The sequence below is a fragment of the Lonchura striata genome, chromosome 10 (genome assembly GCF_050655825.1).
Source record: "Lonchura striata isolate lonStrDom1 chromosome 10, ASM5065582v1, whole genome shotgun sequence".
In the NCBI taxonomy this organism is placed as follows: Eukaryota; Metazoa; Chordata; class Aves; order Passeriformes; family Estrildidae; genus Lonchura; species Lonchura striata.
In genome coordinates this window covers 15,628,093-15,650,227 of record NC_140712.1, presented here as the reverse complement: position 1 = coordinate 15,650,227, position 22,135 = coordinate 15,628,093, and the positions used below count along the sequence as shown (strand labels likewise).

The 22,135-nt window shown below is 43.0% G+C and overlaps 1 protein-coding gene across 2 annotated transcripts in view; it reads left to right on the top strand.

The window, feature by feature from the left end:
• The window catches only part of HDGFL3 (HDGF like 3), a 37,853-nt gene that overhangs the window by 10,528 nt on the left and 5,190 nt on the right, over window positions 1-22,135 (top strand). The window contains exons 1-5 of one of the 2 annotated variants that reach the window (XR_014957610.1): window positions 8,038-8,730; window positions 12,730-12,806; window positions 16,045-16,183; window positions 17,438-17,596; window positions 19,151-19,297. Coding sequence is in view for 1 of the 2 variants with exons in the window: in XM_021537558.4 (XP_021393233.1) it covers window positions 12,730-12,806; window positions 16,045-16,183; window positions 17,438-17,596; window positions 19,151-19,297 (522 nt within the window). In the remaining variant the exon portion in view is untranslated. Of the gene's footprint in view, window positions 1-8,037; window positions 8,731-12,729; window positions 12,807-16,044; window positions 16,184-17,437; window positions 17,597-19,150; window positions 19,298-22,135 lie in introns of those variants that run through there. The other variant, XM_021537558.4, reaches the window with a different exon arrangement.

Below are 22,135 nucleotides of genomic sequence, written 5' to 3'. Positions count from 1 at the left end.
TTTCAGCCCAGATGTCATAGTTTCCATCTGAGCCAGTGTAAATTTGTATTTCTGTAAGGATTTCTTCAGACTCTATTATCTGGAATCCAATTAAGTAGTGTTCATTCAGGATTAATCACATGTGGAAGTGCTTGCAGAATTGAGGTTCCTGTGTTCTTAGCAGCATTCTATTCCTGCTGTATTTCAATATCCCCCAGTAGGAAAGGCTGGGGAATTTCATGTGTTAGTTGCCCTGCACAGATCCACTGCATGGCTGTCCTGGGTGTTATGGAATAACAGAAGGAAGATAATACCTTATCCCAGTAGTTTGCTCTCTAAAGACCATGTCCCAAATGCAGAGCATGAGTTTGACTGCATAAAGATTCCTTGATTTCAGTAAAACTGCTTACATGTGTGCTGCCATGCCTGTAGAAACATAAGGTAGGACCACAGCCTAAGGGAGAAGACAGACATTCATCTTAAAAAAAGAAAAAAATAAAATCTGACATTCCTTACTGCAGTGCCTTTCCAGATACCAGGACTTTTGAAAGATATTATTGGTGCAGCAAACTCAAAAGATAATTCTTTTCATATGGTATCTGGTTCAGGTGACTTGCATATGTGCAGGTACCCCTTTTGCTGCTTTTTATCAGAAGTTATTTTTCAAAATCTTCCTCTTGTGCAAATTTTTCCTGTGTCATAGTCAGTATTTCTATCACAGCTTGTAGAAGAAGGTAGCATAAAGCTATTAAGCCTCATGGTTAGAATTTTAATGTCTGCAAAATAGTAAGTTTGTTCTTTCTGATAATATTTTGTTTCCTTTGCATTTATTTGCGCAATTCTGCTTTGGAGCTTTTTAGTGTTTGTAAGGTAGTGGGTCAGTTTTCTGAACACATTTTTTGAATTGGCACTTCTGGGAAAATGACAAGAAGTCCTTGTTAAAAGATGAAGACATTAGAGAAAACACATTTGTCAGATGGGGCTCTTTAGCATTAAAATGCTGTGAATGTTTGCTCCTTATCTTTTAGAAGATGCTTTATGGCATCTCCTGCCTTACAAGTGAATGGATTCACCTGTGTATATAATTGCCATGTTATTGTGCTGGATGGGATCTGATGATACAAAGACAATGGCTTTGTTTATGCTGCCAAACTGTATGCCCAGCTGTGCCTGCAGGATCAAGCCTCTAGCTGTTAACTTTCTAGAAGGCCATAATAATAAAGATTTTAGTGGCAATATGTTCAGAAGAAATGCCAGCTTCTTTAGCAGATGTGGGAGCAAGGGGAACAATTTTTAAATGAGAGGCTTATACTTTTTCTGAAACATTTGCTGCTAGATGATGATGTTAGTTTGCTTGTTTGTCAAATGTCAGCCAGGCAGTGACCCGCTGTAGTGACAGGGGTGTCAGGGTTGGGACCAAGGCAGATTTATTGAAAATTATGCCATCCTGAATGCTGCTTGGGAGGCTGAATTTGGGATCTTGACAGGTAAAAGCAGTGTGAGCTAAAACACTGTGCTTGTGGAGTGTGGTTTGGACACATCATGTGTCATCACCAGTGCATTAGAAAGTAAAGGCAAGTGACAGACTTCAAATTTTCAATACTGACAGAAAGGCTTTGGTTGGATTTTCTTCATTTATATGAGGTCTGTATAAACACTCTGTCTGAATCCCAGTGTAAATCTGTATGTGCAGTGTTCCCTAATGCCTTTGCTAGTTCCAGATACATGTATCAGTAACCAATTGTAATTGCCTTTTCCATTCATTTGCACAACGTGAGTTAGAATAATATGCTGTTTCTTCATAGCTGCTTTAAAAAAAAAAAAAATGAAAACATGCTGATTTAAAACATGCTTAGTATGGATTCCATCCCCGATTTATAGGTTCTAAAAATTTAATATTAATGTATGTGGGAAATAGTACTGTTACACATGTGTAATTTGTTCTTGACTGGCTGTATCCTTAAAATTAATCTTCTGGTTACCTCTCCCAGTCTGGGATAGAAATGAGAAACAGTGATGGCCAGAAGGTATAGAGATGGAAAGTTAGAGAAAATCAGAGGGAGAAAGCAGATTCTGGACTGAAATTTGTGACATAACTGCAGCTGAGTTACTGGGTTTTGTAGGTAACTTGTGTTCAAGGCAACACTGTATTCTGAGAGGTTCCTTGAGAGTAACACAAAATACTGACACATATTTCATACATCTATTCAGCTTAACATATTGGATAAAAACAATGGATATTAAAAAGTAACTCTTCATCCTGCACAAATATAAACATATAGGCAACTTCAAGCCCATGATTAATCCATGTGAATTAAAAGAGAGTATTCACATGCTTAAAACTCCTATTTAGTGGTTTTTATTAAACTTTTTTCTTTATAATGATAGGCTGCCACCCTAGCAAATCTGGTCACTACCATATTGATGTATTCATCATGTCTCGGACATTAATGCCACTTATATTTCTAGAACTACATCTTTTTGTCTTTCATGTTTCCATTATTTGATTTGAATTATTTTTTTTTTCTAACATGGTTAGTAATTAGGATCTAAGTTCATAGGTATACAGTACCTAATGGAGTACTTTGAATGTTTTAATTTAGTGTCATTTCTGTCAGCTGCTGCTTAAGTTTGGGGGGCTGGGCTTGAGGAAAATGTTCATTTTAATAAATAATGTTGTTATATTTTAGGGATCATCTAAGTAAATTCCAGCAACATTTAGAGACAAAACTAAATGAAAACTCTCATTCTGAGATTTTAGAAATAGAAAAATGGGCAGGTGGAGAGGGGTATGACTTGACTTGGAAAAACTTGTTCCTGAGTCTCTTTAGGCAGGAGGATTAAAATTCCTAAGAGTTTAACCTAGACTAGGAGATTTTGCAAAGAAGGCATTTGACAACCCAATGGCAGCTCCTGGAAATATGAGCAGAGACTGAAAGCAAACCCAGTAAAAATACCAAAGGTGGGTCTAAGTGCTGCACAGAGACCACTGTGACTACATGAATCTTTTTTCATTCCATGGTTTTAGCAACCCAGTTGACACGGGCAAAAGTTCCATTTTAGCAAAATAATTTGGGGGTTTAATGGCTTGTTTTGTGCCTTAGAGGGTGGCTGAGGCTGGTGAAGAAAGGAAACAATTAACTACAGACAGGTTTAGAGCAAGCAGGGGCTTTCAGAGACCCTGAGCCCTCCTGCAGGTATGAGTTTGCAGTTTGGCAGCAGAGTAAACAGAAAAACCTGCCTTTGCAGAATTATTGCAAATCACTCCATTTCATTGCCTTTGCAATTAGATTTCATTGTTCCTCATTTCCCCCAGCTTGCTACACATTGTTGTTATTTAAGTGTCACTTGCATCACAGCAAAACAACCGAGCTGTGTGCCAGTGATGCTGGGGGATCCTACCCGAACCCCAGGGTGTGACCTGGGGCTCTCCTGGTGCACCGAGCGTGGAGGGAGCTGGTGCCAGGGGCTGTGAGCACGGCTGTGCCACTGTGCCAGCCCTGACTGTGGGTCTGCTGCCTGCAGGTGTTCTGTGCCTGCAGCTCTGCATGCACAGCTCGGCTGCTGCGGGCTGTCTGTGCCTGCTGCAGGCTGTCTGTGCCTCTGTGTGCTCACTGTGCCCTCTGTGTGCTCACTGTGCCCTCTGTGTGCTCACTGTGCCTCTGTGTGCTCACTGTGCCTCTGTGTGCTCACTGTGCATCCGTGTGCTCACTGTGCCTCTGTGTGCTCACTGTGCCCTCTGTGTGCTCACTGTGCATCCATGTGCTCACTGTGCCCTCTGTGTGCTCACTGTGCCCTCTGTGTGCTCACTGTGCATCCATGTGCTCACTGTGCCTCTGTGTGCTCACTGTGCCCTCTGTGTGCTCACTGTGCCTCTGTGTGCTCACTGTGCCCTCTGTGTGCTCACTGTGCCTCTGTGTGCTCACTGTGCCTCTGTGTGCTCACTGTGCCCTCTGTGTGCTCACTGTGCATCCGTGTGCTCACTGTGCCTCTGTGTGCTCACTGTGCCTCTGTGTGCTCACTGTGCCTCTGTGTGCTCACTGTGCATCCATGTGCTCACTGTGCCCTCTGTGTGCTCACTGTGCCCTCTGTGTGCTCACTGTGCCCTCTGTGTGCTCACTGTGCCCTCTGTGTGCTCACTGTGCATCCATGTGCTCACTGTGCCCTCTGTGTGCTCACTGTGCATCCCTGTGTCCACTGTGCATCCGTGTGCTCACTGTGCCCTCTGTGTGCTCACTGTGCATCCCTGTGCCCACTGTGCATCCATGTGCTCACTGTGCCCGCTGTGTGCTCACTGTGCATCCATGTGCTCACTGTGCCCGCTGTGTGCTCACTGTGCCTCTGTGTGCTCACTGTGCCTTCTGTGTGCTCACTGTGCATCCCTGTGCCCACTGTGCATCCGTGTGCTCGTTAAGAGCATGAGGCTTTATGTTCTGTGAGTCTGCAGAGGGGCATAATGAAGATAAATATGTGCTTGGCTGTGTCTTCATTCCCTCTAGAGGAGTGGTAGGACACTCCTAGTCCCATCTCTGAACCTGAACCTCAGAGAGCTGCAGGATACTAACAATGCTCTATGTTTCCAAGGGACCAAGATTTTGTGTCCTTTTCCCAGGTAACATTTTCTGTATGAGGCACTTGTTCAGTGGCAAGGAGTGTTTCAGGCCCCTGATGTTTTGTACCCCTTATGTGGAACTGATGGTAAGAAAAAAGGTCACAGAGGAGACAAGCAAGAGGGTATTCTGTACCCAAAAGCCCAGATAATAGTGGAATCTCCAGAGTCTCAAGCTTGAATCCTCCCTAGCAGGATCCAGGGGCTGCAGTAAGTGAAGGAGACTTTCCTTTCTTTGTCTCTGGTGTGTGTGTGTCCACCCTGTCACAAACTGGAGGTTTGTGATCTCCGTCGATCATGCTTCCTTACCCAAAACAATCCTAGCCACACATTGTAATGTCAATAAGGTTTTGTGGTTTTTTTGGGAATTTGGACTAAATACTGCACAGAGATGCTCCATATTCTTCAGCCTGGAAATATTGTGTAAATCTGATTTTTTCAACTGATTTTTTGGGGTAGAAAATGATACTGAAAAAGAAATGGTAAATTAAGCCAGCCAAGTCTAGGAGACCGCAGTATTCTGGAAATTTGCTTCCCTTTTGGCTTTACGTGTGCTGATAAGAGTATAAAGACTACCAACACTTCTTTTAATAAAAGCTTGGAGAGTGGAATATGGAACAAATTAGCCTCAAGTATAAATTCAGTTGTGTGTATTTGACCAAATGTCAATGCTCTAGGCCCGCTGCATCTAACTGAAAGTGTTTTAATCAAGTTAACCGGCAAAAAAAATCCTACCTCATGAATATAACTTTCTTCTGTAAAACCAAACAAAATCAATTAAGTAGTAACATTCTAGTGTAAATATTGGGATGGAAAAAAATATTTCTCTGTCTAAAGAGTTCTTACACCATCCATGCACTCTGAGGAGATGAGATACAGAAGGTGGCAGGGTTTATCTGAACACTTTGGGGAGGAAGGTTATATGACTTTTCATGTCTCTTTGGTTTTTAAGAAGAGAGTAGGAGGGCAGAAATACAATGTGAATGCCCAGTCCCTGAAATTTCTCACTTATTGATGTCTTAACTAGTTATTTAATGTTTATTTGCTGTATGCCTTCTAAACACATTTTTATATGTGCATTTCTCACACACCTGTATATTTCAAGACAAAAATATTTATGGAAAGAGGTAAAGTAGGATAACCAAATGTTGTCATTAGAAACTGCTTTCATTAGGTGTTAGTGGGCTCACTCTTTTGATTTGCTTTGGTGGATGTACATTGCAAACAATATTTTGATATCTGAGGAATAATTCAGATGAAGGAGAAGCAAGCCTTCACTGTGCTTAAAGGGAAGAAAAGTAAATGTTAAATGTCACTGAGCTGGCAATATTTGTTTAAAATAAGCAAGCTCTCCCCACCCATACACAAATAAAAAGTAATTTTGTCAGCCATGAAACTTAAGAAGTTTATTTTTCTCTGGCTTGCTTTTGTGTGGATTTCCCAGTGTCTGATGTTTTGATGTAGCCTGGATTGCAAGCTGTCTCTCAGCATATGGACTACTTGTCTGCCCATCTTCTGTTGGACAGCCTATTTATCACAAAACATGGGGAAACTTAATATCTCTCTGGCCTTTCTCCTTTTGTCTGGTTTGGCAAAATTGCCTGACGTGTCCCTGAGTTATTGCAGGTAAGAGTCAGACTGAAAGCAGTGTGATCACATCCTTTTCTCTCCTGAGGGAAGAGACTGGGAAAACCAGAATCCTAGTGGTAGCACCATTGCTTCATTCACAGTAGCAGGGAAACACTTCATTTGGAGAAAACAGAGCATTTCTGCAGCAGCCTGGCTTTGGGGTGTGCTCACTGGGAGGATTTCAGTTTGGTAACCTGAAATGCAGCTCTGACAGAGCTGCAAGTGTGCATTATTAGGAGTTCCTCTCATTTTAGCAGTGGACCTCAAGTGTTTATAAGGAGAACCGTCCCAAGGTCCCCATTCATAAAAGTGAGACTGGAGGAGATGCAGTGATTCATGTGGCCAAGGTCATCCCAGGGGCCAGTGGCAGGGAGAGAAGTTGTCTTTGGATCTCCCAAGTCTCTTCCTCTGACAGTCTTCCATCCAGCAGCCCCAGGAGTGCAGAGGACTTGAATCACATGAACAGATCAGTTATCTACAAAGTCATGCATACAGATACCAGTCACGCAGAGCTAAGCTCTGGCCCCATTTTCATATTGGAGATTAAAGCAGCTCTGCAGAAAGTGTATTTCAACTTTCTGTCTTAAAAATATGCTGCTAATTAGGGATGTAAAGGGGCTGAACTCAGCTGCAAGACTGCTGATCTTTCCTAGTAAGACATTGCTGCCAGCATTGTTTGGATTCCAACTAACCCTTCATTGTCTTCTATCTCATTGAGGTCCTGAGCATGCACAGAAAAAAGAAGGAGGCTTGATGTCTTTATATTGTCATTTCTGGCTGTCTGCAGGATACCCTTCAGCCATTTTCAGCAATGTTCAAAAGTATGCTCTGCTGGTTTTAATCTTGTTTTGCTTTTTGTTTTTGCTGGTGGCACTCTTCCATGCCCAGAGACTTTCTTAATTTTTACTTTTGTAGCTGTATGATTCCACCTTATTAAGTTGGATTCTGCTTCCAGTCTCACCCTTCACAGGGTTATCTTTTTTAATGGGTGAAAAAGTGCATATGCCAGCATTCCACACTCGGAGTTCAGGTATGTGATGTACATTGGGGAGTAGTGCTCTGCTTCAAATATCAGTCCTGATACATGAGAGGAAAAGTCAGCAGTCTCCAATCAGCTTTAGTTGGATTGCTCTTCAATTTAAGCACTATGAAATTTGAGTCACAGTTTTAGCTTGAAGCAGGTTGGATTTTTAATTTTTTTTTTTTTTTAATTTATTTTTTTTTTACATTTTAAGATCCTCTGGGAAAAAAAAATTAATATTTTACATCTTACAGAACAGTATGTTAAATAATGGTTTAGAAAAGATACTGCTATACTGCTGACTCCCAGTAGCATTAGCTATTAAAAAGCATAATAAATCCATTGGCATAAAAATGTTGTAGTAAAGTAAAATATCCTATTTTAATAATGGATTTTGAAGAGTATTGCTTTTATCCATCTAGAGTTTTGCTAATAAGATAACTGCAAAAAAATCAAGCTATCAAGCTGCTTCCATGTGTTGGGCAATAATAAGCAATTTGAACCACTTTCCAGCAAACACTATAGGCCTCTGCTCAACTGCTGTGCAGTGACTCCAGGGATTTCAGTGGGAGATGTGGATCTCAGCAATGGTTCTGTGTGCTTTTGCCAATCAAAGGCATTTACACTATCTCAAAACAATCAGCGATTACTGCTCTTCAGTTTTAATTCCCTCTTTTTGCAAAATAAAAGGAAATATTGTGATTTCGGTGCTCATAAGCATCCCTGCATGCTGATGTAAAGATTTCTTTTCTGTAAATGGGGACCTGATAGGTATTTTTGCATAATACCTTTTTTTTTTTTTTGTGTGTGTGTGTGTGTGTGTAAAATTCTGTTGGAAAGCAGTAGGACAGGGTCTGGTGGAAAGCCACCCTGACAGCCTGGCATTCCTGCTTCTGAACAGCAGCTTATGCACAGCACAGAGGTTTTGTGATGCCATAAAACATGACACCTGCTGCCCCTCCAGCTGGAAGGAGATGCCCCTGGGATGCCCGTGCTGCGGCGGTGGGCAGAGCAGCCCTTTCCCGGCCGCTGCAGGGCCACCAAGGCGGCTGTGCGAGCGCACAGACACAAAGCAGCCGCTGGCCCCGCGGCTGGCAGGGACGCGGTTCCCGTTCCGCAGGAATGCAGAGCTCTGCAGAGCGCAGCGCCCGGGAGGGGGTGCAGCTTCCTCTGCTTCTGCACCAGCCCTCCCAGCGAGCTCCTCAGCCTGTCAGGAATATGCCACGTTATCCCACAGGCAGGCACGGGGATGATTCGTGCTTGTGGGAGCCGCTGTCGTTGTCCTTGTCGCTGGGCTCTGCCGTGCAGCGCCGGCCCAGCCTCGCTCCCCAGGGTCCCAGGCTGAGCGACGGGAAGGGAGCGCTGCAGGCGCGGCTGCCGAGCCCGCCCTGGCAGCCGGGGCCGAGCCCTCCCCGAGAAGTCAGCGAGTGCTCGGCACCGCCGAGAGCACAATCCTTGGGCTGCACACCCATCCTAGCCAGCAAGCTACAGGGTAAGGTCCTGACAGATTTCTTGCCTCCACCTTGTAGTCACTAGCAACACGGTTTGATAAAGCTCTGCTCTGGCTGGAGAGGACCGAGCTGAATTTTCTGTTCAGTGTTCTTGACCCTAGAAGCCTGGAATTTGTTTACTGGAAAAAACCTCTCAGTTACATCTTTAAAGCTCTGCTGCTTGGTTGGCAAACAAATGCTGGGCAGTGCAGCTCTGCTGAGGTTGTGCAAAAAGAAAGCAATTGTTATTCATTAAGTAGATGACAGCAACGGGAGCTAAGGGGATAAAACTCGAAATCTGAAACCACCTGCTTTAATTTTAGCCATAATTGAAGCGACTGCCCGTGGTGTTGCTGATGCACATGTCAGATTTGCACGCCATGTTCTGCTCACACTGATGTCTGTGGCAGCAAGCTCCAGCCTTCTCTGGTTCAGGCAGGGATGGAGCTCGTGTTTGATTGCAGGTTATAGCGGGTACTTGAGAATCTGTTTGTTTCCTTCCAGGAGCAAAACACAGTCACAGTCTGGCTCTCTGATAGACAGATGCTTTAGTCATTAGTGAGGTTTCTGTGACTACAACACTGTGTTCTAGTATGGGTGCTCTTTCCTCTTTTGTTCCTGGTTCAAGGCAGCGATGCTTTTTTCGCTCTTGTGCTCATGCGCTCACTCTCTTCCTCTCCCCCCGCTCTCTGTCTTTGATGTTGCTGATATGGGGAAAAATATCGGATCCAAATCTGCAGCATATTTAACCAAAACATCCTGTAGAATGGGAATAAATTGAGACTGAGTGCAGCAGCAGGAGATTGCAGTATGGTTGCTTGTAGTGCCTGATTTCTGCTACAACAAAACAACAGCAATTGTCATGGAGTACCGGGGTTGTTCTGCAGCTAAACAAGCATAAAAGGACTCCACATTCACCGAGGACAAAGGTGGCCTTACTGGGAATAGGGAGACTGGGCAAAGCTCTCCTCTCACAGTCTAATGCAGGGATTTGTGTGAAAGAGGTAAAACAGGAAGAGATCTTTCCTAATGGCTGAGAGGGTCTCATCCTTCACTAAATTCCCTGGAGTTTTTGCCAGGGAGTTCAATGGCCCTAAGATAACACTGTCACTTTATATCCAACCTTGTTACAGTACTAGCAACATAAGCCCCAGAGCTGGGAAGCTCACAGCAATATCAGTGAAGGCAGGAAAAGTCTTGACCTCAGCTGCAGAGTGAAATGTTAGAATGGGAGCATTAACAGTCTCTCCTTGAGCTGTTTGGTGCAGATTTATACTGCATGTGTTTGTATGTGTATGCCAACTCCCATAAGCTATGAAAAGCTTTTTTATGGTTTCCTGTGATGATACATAGTCAGAAGGGATACTTGGATGAATAAAGAAATATGCCACAAAATGGGGAGCAGGTGAGCTGCATGACAGATGTGTGTTCTATCCTTTGTTGATTCGGTGCTGCTCCTTAGCTAACAGTATTAAGTGCTGGGAATAAGACAGAAGGCTTAACTCCACTTGGGATACTGCTTAGGAGATCCTCACTGCTTTAGAGCATAATACATTGTGTGATGTAAGATCTCCAGTCCCTTCTGGTCAGCATTCCCTACTAAGCATGTCTTCATTCCCCCCCTTTACTGATCATTTACAGCTGTTTATTTCATGAGAGATCCTGAGAGGGCTGAGGCAGTCACTGGGCTGTGCTGCTCTGTAATGCAGCCCAGAACTGGCGCCGTGTTTCAAGTGGCCAAATGAGATTTGCACTCAAGTCCCAGCAGACACTGTCTCAGTCAAAGGAGTCCACATTTTTCTGGGGTCTGGTATCTGGACATCTTTCTTGTCACCATAAAGAGGAGGATGGCTATGGCATCCAGACACTCGAGGTGTGTTACCTCTCCCTGTACTTGATAAACTGCCAGCACAGCCTTTTGCTCTGACATGTGGGTATTCCATCTTGAAGGAGGTGTAAAATGTTTTGCAGACATGCAGTATCTCCCTGACTTGCTATCAGTTTGGAAAGGGACTTGCAGTGGTTTTGACCTGCAGTCTTTTTATCACTCTTATAATAAGTCTAATACCTGTATTTAAATAATGAATTGTGAGCAAATAGCAACCTTATGGGCACTTTCTTAAAAAACAAATAGTTAATGTCAGAAAATTATGAGCTTTAAAGTAATATCTTTGACAGCTTCCCTTTATGTAGTTCTGATGATAAAGAGGACACCAAAAAGCCTGTTGTGTTGTTTCAGTTCCTCCTTTCACACAGCTGAGCTAAAAGGGAGTGAACATGTTCATCCTCCACCAGTGTGTATTTCCTTTCTATGTGCGTTTAAATAATATATTCTCCTTTTATTTATCAAATTATTAGCTTGGTTTAGTACAAGAAAGAAGTAATTTCTGTGCTCACAAGACATGTGACACCTGTGACAATCCCAGATTGTCTCCTGCAGACTGTGCTGGGAGGTGGGTGCATGGTGACACATGACCCAGTGTGCCAGAGCCCCACCATACACACCCCTGAGGGAATGGTTTGGAAGTGCTCTCAGATCTCCAGCTCTGGTGCAGCTTCAGAGAATGTTCCAGTTAGAATGAAAAGATAGGCATCCGTTTCTTCTGCCGAGAGGAGTCTTGTGATGTTACAGTTCCACATGTGGCTCTCGTTTCTCCATCCCCAAGAGGTGTCCTTGCAGAAAGACCAAAAGGGTTTGAATTTCTTACCAAAGCTCATACTCCTTTGAAAGCTACGTAGCCAAGCAGATGCTTTACCGTGAAAGAGGACATCCTTTGAAAACAATCTGGTGCTTATTAATCAATAAGAATTCAGTGTTAGGGATCCTTCAGCAAGAAAAGCAAAGGAAAGCACATCTGGGTCTGCCCTCCTGAGTGAAAACATACAGGTCCATCCCTGTTCTGCTGAGGAGCAGATTTTGTATAGCACTGTTATGTCAGCGCTTTGCTCTCAGTTGCAGTGACATTTGGCAGGATGCTGATGTTGAGACTGAGTTGCCTTAGACCAGGCACCAGGCCATTCACCTGCTCACTGGTGCTGCCCTGTAGATATCTAGATTCATTAGGCTCTCTCTTAGCCAGGGAGTTCTCTGGACACTTAATTTCACACACCCACATATGCTCAGTGGTGCTGTTTCTGGGAAGGCAGGCTCTTGGTTCTTATTTAAAGCTTTGCTGTTTCTGGTTTATGTGGGTAGGCACCTGGACTCTCTTATTTCTGTTGCAGGGGAATGCAAAATTAGGTGTAGACAAGACTGAGTCCTGGGCCTCACCTCCTGCCTCGCAACCAATGCTCTCAGACATTGGGAGAAGGGGTTTGGGCACTGCTCAGCCTGAGGGGTTTGTTTGAATACCAGCTCTACCTCAGGAGAGCACCCTCAGCATCCCTCCTTTCACTGTTCTGCAGCTGTAGCCTGAGAAATACAAGGCCAGGATTAAAATGTGAAAGAAGAGAGAGGGTAGAGGTAATCAAATCCAGTTATCAGGGTGTTGCAGGGGAAGGAGAGTCCCTGGCCCTCCTCCCTGGCATGCATTACACATTTTACACTCTGTATCACCATCACCACAGGAAGCACCACTGGGAGATTGTCCTGTTTTCCAGCTGCAGAGTCCCAGAGTCCCATCTGTTCCCCATTTGTTGCAGAAGTTATTGAGGTGGCTGTCTGAGACAGGCAGGATTACCCTCTGGGCTTCGATGCCTTTGATGAGGCAGCATCTGAAGTTAACACTTAAATTAAGCAGAGTTTATTTTATTGCCTTTGTGTATTATAATGCCCACTTAGTGTGTGCTCCTGAGTCTTCTCCTGTCTCCTTGCAGTATTTCATATTCTGACTTTGCCTGAAAAACCAGCAGCTGTCTTCCCTTCCCCATCCCAGCACGCAGTGGGACCTCCCAAGGTTGCAGGATAACTGTGCTAGCACCTCCATGGCTTGGTCGGGATTCTTGGATGAGGGACACCACTTTTGGGAGTAATCTTTTTCCCACTGTTTTCTGTCTTACAGATTGATGAACTTCCTGAAGGAGCCGTCAAGCCTCCAGCAAATAAGTACCCCATCTTCTTTTTTGGGACTCATGAAACGTAAGTGAATGAGCGTGACCTGTTCCTTTGGAAATGCCTTTTTCCACTGCAGCTAACATAATCTCCTCTGATTTCATTGGAACAAATCCTGACTGAAGCCATTGGGAGCCTAGAGAAAGGTCTTGCAAGCCCAACTCATTTGTATTAACAAATGGGAGTGAAAGCTGAAAGTAGTTGGGAGTGCTGCTGCCTTCATGGTTTACCATGAGCTAAACATAAAAGCCTGTGTATCCTGTAAAGAAATGTGTTGACATGAACTCATTAGAGGGTCTGAAAAAGCCCTGAACTCAGAGGCAGAGGCAAATATTTTTTACTTGGATGTCCATGATAGCAGAGATCAGGCTCTTGTGTTTGGACATGTTTGAGCTCGTGTCCTGTGTGAAAACTCACTTGGTAGTTTGTGATATGAAAAGAAGCAGAGCCCAGAGTTTCAGGCAGAGCTTTAAAATGTGTTCATGCCTGGAAGATTTGTGCTGGGATATTGTAGCATGGAGCTCACAGAAGTGATAGAAGAACTGAGCTGGCTGAGTGGATAGGGAAAGAAAGGAATCAGAGCACAAGAGGTAAGTTAGGTCTCATCATAATTGCTACAAGGTACAGACTTTCAATATTATAATGTACATGTCTCTAGTTTAAACTGTGTCTGAGATAGCTAAAAAATAAGTCACATCCCATTTTGCAAAATATTTTAATTTTAAAACTTTTCCTTGCCCATTTGCAGGTAACATGTTTTCTAGAATTCCTTTAAAACTGGAAAAAATTAAATTCTGATGGTATTTTAAATTCAATGTTAGAGGCTTGAAGCTTTATTGAAAATGTATTGTTTGTTTTTGAATTTTAATGTTATTCCAGAATATTATAAGCTCCATATCTCATACATCACATTTTATTTTTCAAAAATCTTTAAAGACAGTTTCTGCTTTATAAAGTTCATAATAGCCTCTCTTTAGTTAAAATAGTTCTTCTGTTTTTTCTAGTTTCATTGCCGGAATGAAACAACCTGATGTTTTGATACATTGTAGTCTGCTAGTACTGTCACAAAACAATCTGAAAAGAATAAAGTTTAAATAAACTTACAATGCTTTCAAATCAAAAACCAAAATGTAATCATTTTTTAATGAAACATCATTTTTGATAAAAATTTAAGAAAAAAAACTGACCACTTTTATTCCAAAACAGGTGAATCCCAAACTGATAATCTCTTTTGATTTGTATTTTTTAGCATCTGAAACAGAAAATCAGTTTGTAGTTCCTACCTTATGAATGTTAAAAGCCTAACTGTTAAAAATGAACTGTAGATTGCAGCTCCTTAGTTTTATAGCAGAGCAATAGAAACTTATTCTCTCCCAGTGGCAATGAATGCATTTCAAGCAAAGATGTAGACAGTTTTTCAGTGTTTACTTTACATAAAAGGCTGTAGAAACATTTCCTTACATTATTGTTGAGCTAAGTTAAGGTAGCTCATACTAAGTTTCATACAGTTTTCCTTTGTTATTTGTGTTAGAACTGTTTGTTTATAGTTTTGACAACAAGGAGATATCTCCTAGTATTAGCAGAAGCGTAGATAATATAATTTATTCAGTGTAGCATTTAATATTAACAAAACATCTGTTAGTTTGGAAATCACTGTTTGGCTTTCAGGTACAAATGCATTCTTGGATTTGTAATTATATAATTAAGATATTTCTCAATATCCAACTGAATGTGGATCCCATGCTGTCCCACATGGAGTTAGAAAGAAGCTCCTTCCTCAGGGATTTGTCATCTGATGACTTTTTAGCAACCACTTGGCTCTGCATTGGCAAACTGCTTGGCCAGTGGGATGATTTAAGTGAATGGAACTTTGCACGATCATAAATGCTGGGCATAAATCAGACGTTAATCTGAAATAATGATTGCAGAAAGGAAGAAATATTATCCTGTGATTAAGGCATTAGACTGAGACTGAAGAGAGCTGGTTTTACCTCTGCTATCAGTTTGAGTTTGACCTTGGACAAATCTTTGTGCCTCAGAATCCCATCTGCAAAAAAGGGCAGACTACCAATGTCATGCTGAGGTTACAATAATAAATGTGTTGGGTGTGGTGGAGCTCCACAATCCCACAGTAATGGAGACCAGAGAGTTAACATGAATTGCAAAGCTCATCAGGAAAGTAGGACAGTGATTATGGTGAAGGATACTGGGACTTGCTCAGTTCTGGTCATTGATGACACAGAATCTTTACATGTGGGAATGAAGGGGTCTTTTTGCCTTCATTGTTTTAATTTAACTTGTGGTTACAATCTCAATGTCACAATGCAGAATACAGTAGATATAGATACCCAGCAAAAAGAAAATTATGCTGCCTTCAGTTTAAGAGTTAAGAAGAAGCTAGAGTTTTACTGTAATGTGTGTAGAAAAAGCAGGACAAATCATCACTCTTCTTTTTTAATAATTATTTTTCCCTGCATTGTGGTGCTTGTGTCTGAAATTAGTTGGCCCAGTGTGTAGCTGACTTAGGCAGCAGCAAAGCACAAAATCCCTCCTTTGCTGTGCTGTCTAAAAAACTATTTGGCCACAAGCACCCTGTGTGTCTCATTGTTTCCTTGTATTACTCATCTGCCTATATTAATCCATTGTTTTTTGTTCTTATATGAAATTATAAGATTTTTGGGAAAGAGCATTTTTATTGTGTTTGTGCAGAATTTAGTATGCAGGGGGCTAATTCCAAGAAAGCAGCTCCCAGGCTTACTGGAAGTATAGAAAATAATAAATGCCACTGCTTTTTCTATCCCATAGTATGAGGGATAAATTTTGGCTCATGGGTCCTAAGCACTCCTTACATGCTTAACTTTTCATGTGGCATTTTTAGACCTTTTTGGATTTATAACACTAGGACTGGAAGTTTGGTCCCTTGCTATCGCAAGCAATGGCATCATAAACAGTTTCATAAACTTTCATAAACTGTTCAAGTGCCAGTTCCCAGCAGTACTTAATAAAATAGAGATGTTTCAGTTGTTTCTAGAGATACCCAGCATGATTTTACTACATCAAACATCAGGATGGTGAGCCAATCCATTAAATCAGACTCACAGCAGTAACTCAAAGCCAGTGTGACAAAAAATAAATAAATAAAACTAGAAAAGAAATCATTGAATGAACAGAAGACTACGGAAAGCTTTTGTACTGATAATGTTATGATTTTTTGAAGGGGAGAGTGATGAGTCCTTTTTTGAATGTTACCTCTGTTAAAATGCAGTGCGTTCCTGGGGCCCAAAGACCTTTTCCCATATAAAGAATATAAAGATAAGTTTGGGAAATCGAACAAGCGAAAAGGATTTAATGAAGGCCTATGGGAAATAGAAAACAACCCTGGAGTAAAGTTTACTGGATATCAGGTAAATTACTTTCACATCTATTGCTCCTATCTTTCTTGTTTTCTCCTTTTACTGCTTGTCAAAGTGAGCATTTTAAGAGTGATGTGTAAGGTTCTGGTTTTGATGGAGCAAAAAAGTTTCACAGCTCTGGTAATTGTGTAATGTAAAGACAACTGTGGCCTCACACTCTGTGACAAATGGAACTTTAATCATACTGCAGAGCCTTTTGCTTTCTGTGACATTCTGGGGTGGTGAAGTGGAAAATTCTGCAACACATTTAGTTAAATTAAAAATGGATGGTTTTATTTACTCCTGTACAAACATGAATAATTTCTGACTTCTTCTTTCTGTTGTTTATTTTTATATCAGGCTCCATGTATTTTACACAGACCTTAAGGTCACTGCACTTTTGATTTTTACATTTGGCAGTGCCAAAGCTAAGAGGAGTGAGGAGGTGGAGGGTTAAGCTGCTGGTAGGAGACAGTTGCTGCTGTACAACAGCTCTCCCTGTTGGGTGTCCAGAGCAGAAAGTCGTGAAGCTGGAGGGGGAGAAGAGTAGTTGGGGGCTGTATAAAACAAAGAACTTTTCTCATTAAAAAAATGTGCTCCTTTGAAGGCAAGAATCACCTCCAAAAGAAGACAAACACCTATTACATTATTATCACAAAACACTACAAGCCAGAGATACAGACCACCTGCAGAAAAGCTGCTGCCTCTCTCAGTTCCTGTTTCAAATTTTCAGCCCTACACATGTTTTGCATACACCTGGGGATTTTAAAAAAATCCAATGAATAGTCTGTGGGAGATGGGCTGTCAAAGAGTGCTCAGCCTGCTGGTCAGGGTTTGCTTTTCCAAAACACAGAGATCTTGCCCTTTGAGAGGAGTGTAACAGCCATCTTCTCCCACAAAAAAGGTCTCTGCTATTGCAGCCAAAGTCTGAAAGTTTCAGTAGTTTTTCCCAGAGTAGAACATGCCAGGTCTCTCCACTGAGAGACTTCTCCTCCAGCAAACTCATTTTTGTTATTGGATCTTCTGTTTCTGTGTAAACCCTTCAGAACATGCTATCCCAGAATCTGCATCTGAAAATTGAGTTCAAGTGGTGACTGAGAGGATTTCCTTTGCAGCCCTTTTTCCTGATAATTGCAAAAATAACCTGAGCTCTTCTTAACTATATCAATTAAAGTGTGAACTGTTCATTTCCATCTATCTTCAATGCAGAACAAAAATCAAGTAATAGGTATTAGTGATATTTTTATTGTTGTTGATATTTTAAAGGCAATTCAGCAACAGAGCTCATCAGAAACTGAAGGAGAAGGAGGAAATACAGCAGATGCCAGCAGTGAGGAGGAAGGTGATCGGGTAGAAGAGGATGGAAAAGGAAAAAGAAAGAATGAAAAAGCCGGCTCAAAACGGAAAAAATCCTACACTTCAAAGGTTATCCTCTGACTCTTCCTGTGTTTATCAATGGGCATTTATAATTGGAATACTGTTCACCTCATGGAAATTTGTTCTTCCTCCTTTAGCATTTTGATTCTGATACCAGGACAGTGGTGTTCAAATAGGCAAAGGGGAGTGCTCGTACTGTGTAGACAGCCTTGGTGAGACAGCAGTTGAAATACTCTGCCCAGTTCTAGTGCCCACACACTGAGAAGAGGTGAAACTGTGGGAAGGAGATCAGAAGGTCTGGGAAGAAAACCCATGCAAAGATGGATTGATAGGTTTGATCATCTCAGATAGGTCTCTCCCCAAGAAGAAGAAAAAAATCCTTAGGACTGGGCCTTCTGAGAGCCATGAGTTCAGGTTTGGTTCCTGTCCAGGAGAATTGAAGCTTCCCCCTCCCATCTCCCAGAAAAATCTGGTAGGGTCAGAGGTGCTCAACTGCTCCTCTTGCAGCTGAGTGTAAAATGCTTCAGTCTCGGATACAGAATGGGAAGGTGGAAGAACTAATTCATTAAGCAGGGAGTAAGATGCTCAATTTGTAGACAGAAGACCTGCACTGTAGTACCTACTAGCCCTGTTAATATCTTAAGTAACAGTGTTGATCAGGAAGCTAAGAGTAATGTGTCTGTCTCACAGTGGCTGGTGGACAAAATCTCCTGAGAAGTGACACCTTTGGGTTCAGATAGACTTCTCAATTGTCACCTGGGGTGAAAGGGAGCAACATAATAGTCATTTATTCTGGTTCTGTGTGTACCTCCAGGGCTGCACTTCGCCTAAAAAATTGTGCAAATTGTGGCAGAGTCAATTTATTCACATTCATGTTATTCTTCTCTGAAAGTGAAAACTAATGGAAATGAGAAGAAGCAAGCAAACAATCTGATCCAGACACAGTCTGGGGGAGAGTGTGAATTTTTGTGGTTGATCCACCAAACAAATGTATTTTCGCCTTTTGTGTGTTTTATATCAGAAATTCAGGTATGGTCTACCATCTTCTTTCCAGAAGACTGGGCAAACAGAGAGTTATGAAAATGGTGGCTTAATGCCACAATTTATCCTTTTGTACTGTAGAATTGCATAACATAAAGGGATGTAAAGGAAAATATGTATTGGTTCCACATGGCTCTAATGTTAATATATTAAAGCTGACAGCACTAAAAAAAAAAGAGTATGGAAAGCAGCTCTGCTAATGTTATTCTCATTTTACATCTCTGTGCTTAATCAAAACTTTTGCCAAGCTGGCACCATCTGTTTCATTAACTAGCAAAACCTACAGGTGACCCAGCACTAATACCCAGCTCCTATTACTGTGTCTGCCTTTCAGTCAATTGAGCTGCCAACCTGTGCTGAACACAGAATTTCAGAGAAATTTCCTTCATTGGTGGCAGTAACTCCAGCTACTTCACCTGAAAAATGCTTTTCACCCCCTCCCCAGTATTCACCTTGAACAGGGAAATGCGAGATCAGACTGCATTCCACATACATTTCAGAAGTGTCTTTCTATGGCTGAACCTCAGGTTTTAATTTTAACTTTGTTGTTAATCATTTTAGAAATCCTCCAAGCAGTCACGGAAATCTCCTGGAGATGAAGATGATAAGGACTGCAAAGAGGAAGAAAATAAGAGCAGCTCTGATGCTGGGGACGCAGGCAATGACACAAGAAACACTTCTTCAGATTTGCAGAAAACCAGTGAAGGGGTAATCTTCTGTTCCTGTCATTCACATCCCATGCAGTTTGCTCCTGGGGGCTTTGGAGCCGAGGTGATCTGTGTGTACCACATGCCACCTTCTTGGGTTACATTTCAGTGCTCAGAATGTGTCTAGAACAGAAACATGGACTTGGTGCCTGCAGTGGTACAAATTTTGCTCTAGAGAAATGACTAAAAAAGAGCATTATTTTTGTTCTGACACTTGCATAGATGTCAGCTGAGAGCAGCTACTGAAAAGCATGACCTGGAATGATGCAAAATTGATGTGAGAGCAGAACCAGACTGTTTGCATAATGCATGTTGGCTCACTAACAGGGGGAGCCTGCTTACCCTTTCACACTTGTTTAATTTGTGGGGTCCCAGAGTCTTCTTCAGGGTTCTTGAGGATTCATGTGCTCATGACAGACTCTGCATACTGCAGGTTCCAGAACAGATGCTGCCCTGAGCTAAGACCTTCCAAGGACAGGATATGCAGTCTGCTCCAGAGCAGCTTCCTACAATCTCCTTGTGTGTTTGTGTCGGTAGTGTGTACATATCAGTATTACTTTGTTGTGACCACAACAAGAAGAGAGGCAGGCTGAGCAGGGGGATTAGCATGGCAGCTGGTTACTCAGCCACCTTTAACAACCCCTGCTATTTCTAAGCCTTTGGAGCAGCACAATCCTCTCTGCTCCAACACTTACAGCTCCAGCTCAGAACCAGTCCTTGTGCAGTTCCCATGCCAAGGCTCTGCCACGTGGGCAGCAGCCGGGCTGGGCTGCTGCAGGAGCTGAGTGACACAAATCCCCAGGTGTGAGAGGAGGCCAGCCAGCACAGCTCTTGTCTGACACTCTGAGGTGCCTTAGCACCCAGCTGGGTGCTCAGCCGCAGCCTTTCTCACAAAACACAACCTCTGGGGAGCTGCTGCTGTCTCCCACTCACAGACTCCTCCCAGAGTTTCCCTGTGTCTCTCTGCAGTGCAGTTGTTTTGTGACTCTGCTTTATAAAGACTTTGATAGGTGGCTCATGGGGTCACAAGGAAAATTCACTCTCCCATTCACTTTGAACAAGCTGCTGGCTTCAGCCAGGGACTGATGCAAGGAGACAGTGCCCAGCTGTGCCCTCCCAGCCTCTCACCCACAGCGTGTCAGAGGCTGATGAGTGTGTCCCATGTTCTGCCTAGTGAACCCTGTGACACTTCAAATAGGTATTTGAGTGAGAAAACTGTTTGTAAGATGCATTTGAGGTAACAAGAGGTTCAGCAGGCCCTGCTGTATTTCCTGTGTTTGTGGCAGTGACAGGGGATATGTCTGTGAACTTCAGGCACATTTTCCATGTAAGGACAAAATGCTTACTGAGTTAGGTCAGTCACAGTCTAAGTGGCTAAAATGTCACACAGGATGTTGGCTTTGTGGCTGTTGCCATTCATATGACTCTTTCTTCTGGGTGTCACATGCTTGTGACATGCTTGGGAGGTAGAGTCCCACATGCTACATCGTGGTGCTTCTCAGCATTTTCAGGATTACAGATATTCTAACCTCTGTGCTGAAATACTGTCAACAGTCTTATCCTTCCTGCCAGCACCAACTTGGAGAAATATCCAGAGTCAATACTGTCATACCCCTGTGGGGTGGTGGCTCTGCTCTGACTTCTGCAGCCCCATCATGCAGCCTTGAACTCATGCTTGAGCAACCACTCTGTTACTAGGTCTTGGATGCTTTTAATGTTATAGAAAAGGTGGAGTTTTAGTAATACAGATTAAAGAGACAACAGGGATGTTGTTTTAAGGGTTTTAAGGGCAGCTTGAGATTAAAGCACTGATAAGTTTGGAAAAATTCACATCCACATATTTCACCTTGGCCATTTCTGCTGCAAAATCATTTCACACATGAAATGTGTGAATCTCTTCAGCGTTTCACTTTTTGTCAGTTGTGCAATTCTCTTTGAGGACCAGGAGGGGACACTCCATCTCCTGCTGCTCCTCAGAGCCAGACCAAGTGTCTTTTTAGAAGGTCTGCCTTTAGAAGACACAGGGCACTTGGGGAAAGAGTAGCAGGTTCTTTTTCAGCTGGTGTTAAACAGCAGTCCCACAGTGTGTATGGATGGGCAAGCTGGGACACGGGGCCAGCTGTCCTGCTGGACACTGCAGCCACGTCCTGCTGGACATCCAGACTAAATCTCTGCTGCAGGGCACTGAGCTCCTCCAGCCCACACTCTTGGACTTCTGTGCTGTAAAAAGGAAGGTTGAAAAGGACTGACGTGTACCTGGAGAGTTGGGATATGATCCTTCTGTTCGCACACGTGAATTCAGGCGAATGTCTCAACCTGCTAAAGATGCCACCATAGATGAGATAATGGCCTCTTTGGAGTCACCTGGCTCGTGAGCAGAGCCTGGGCCAGCAGCAGGCGGTGTGAAGAGGATGGGGCTGCTGCCCTGCCCAGTGTCCCACTGTCCCCAGGCCGGCCACGCCGGGATGCTGCTGTGGCCCTGAGGTGGTGCCAGGACCCTCCGGGACAGCCACAGGGCGCTGCCTGGGGCTGCTCAAAACAAGGTATAGAAAGATAAACCCTGAATCAAATATCCAATATCAGGGCCCTGATCTCAAGGACAGGTGTGTTTCACTGCCATGGTTTTGCCACTGCCTGCTCATGGAGGCTGGGCCACTGTGAAGGCTCAAGTGGCTGAGAGTGCCTTTGGCCCCCTGCTCTGCACCTCCCAGGCCTCAGACTCTGCAAGACCTGCCTGGAGGAGATGAGCTTTTCTCTTAGTAATAACTAATAATGAGGTAGTAATTACCTTTCATAATGCCTGGACTGGAGGCTGAAGGCCCATCTCTCCTCCTCAGAT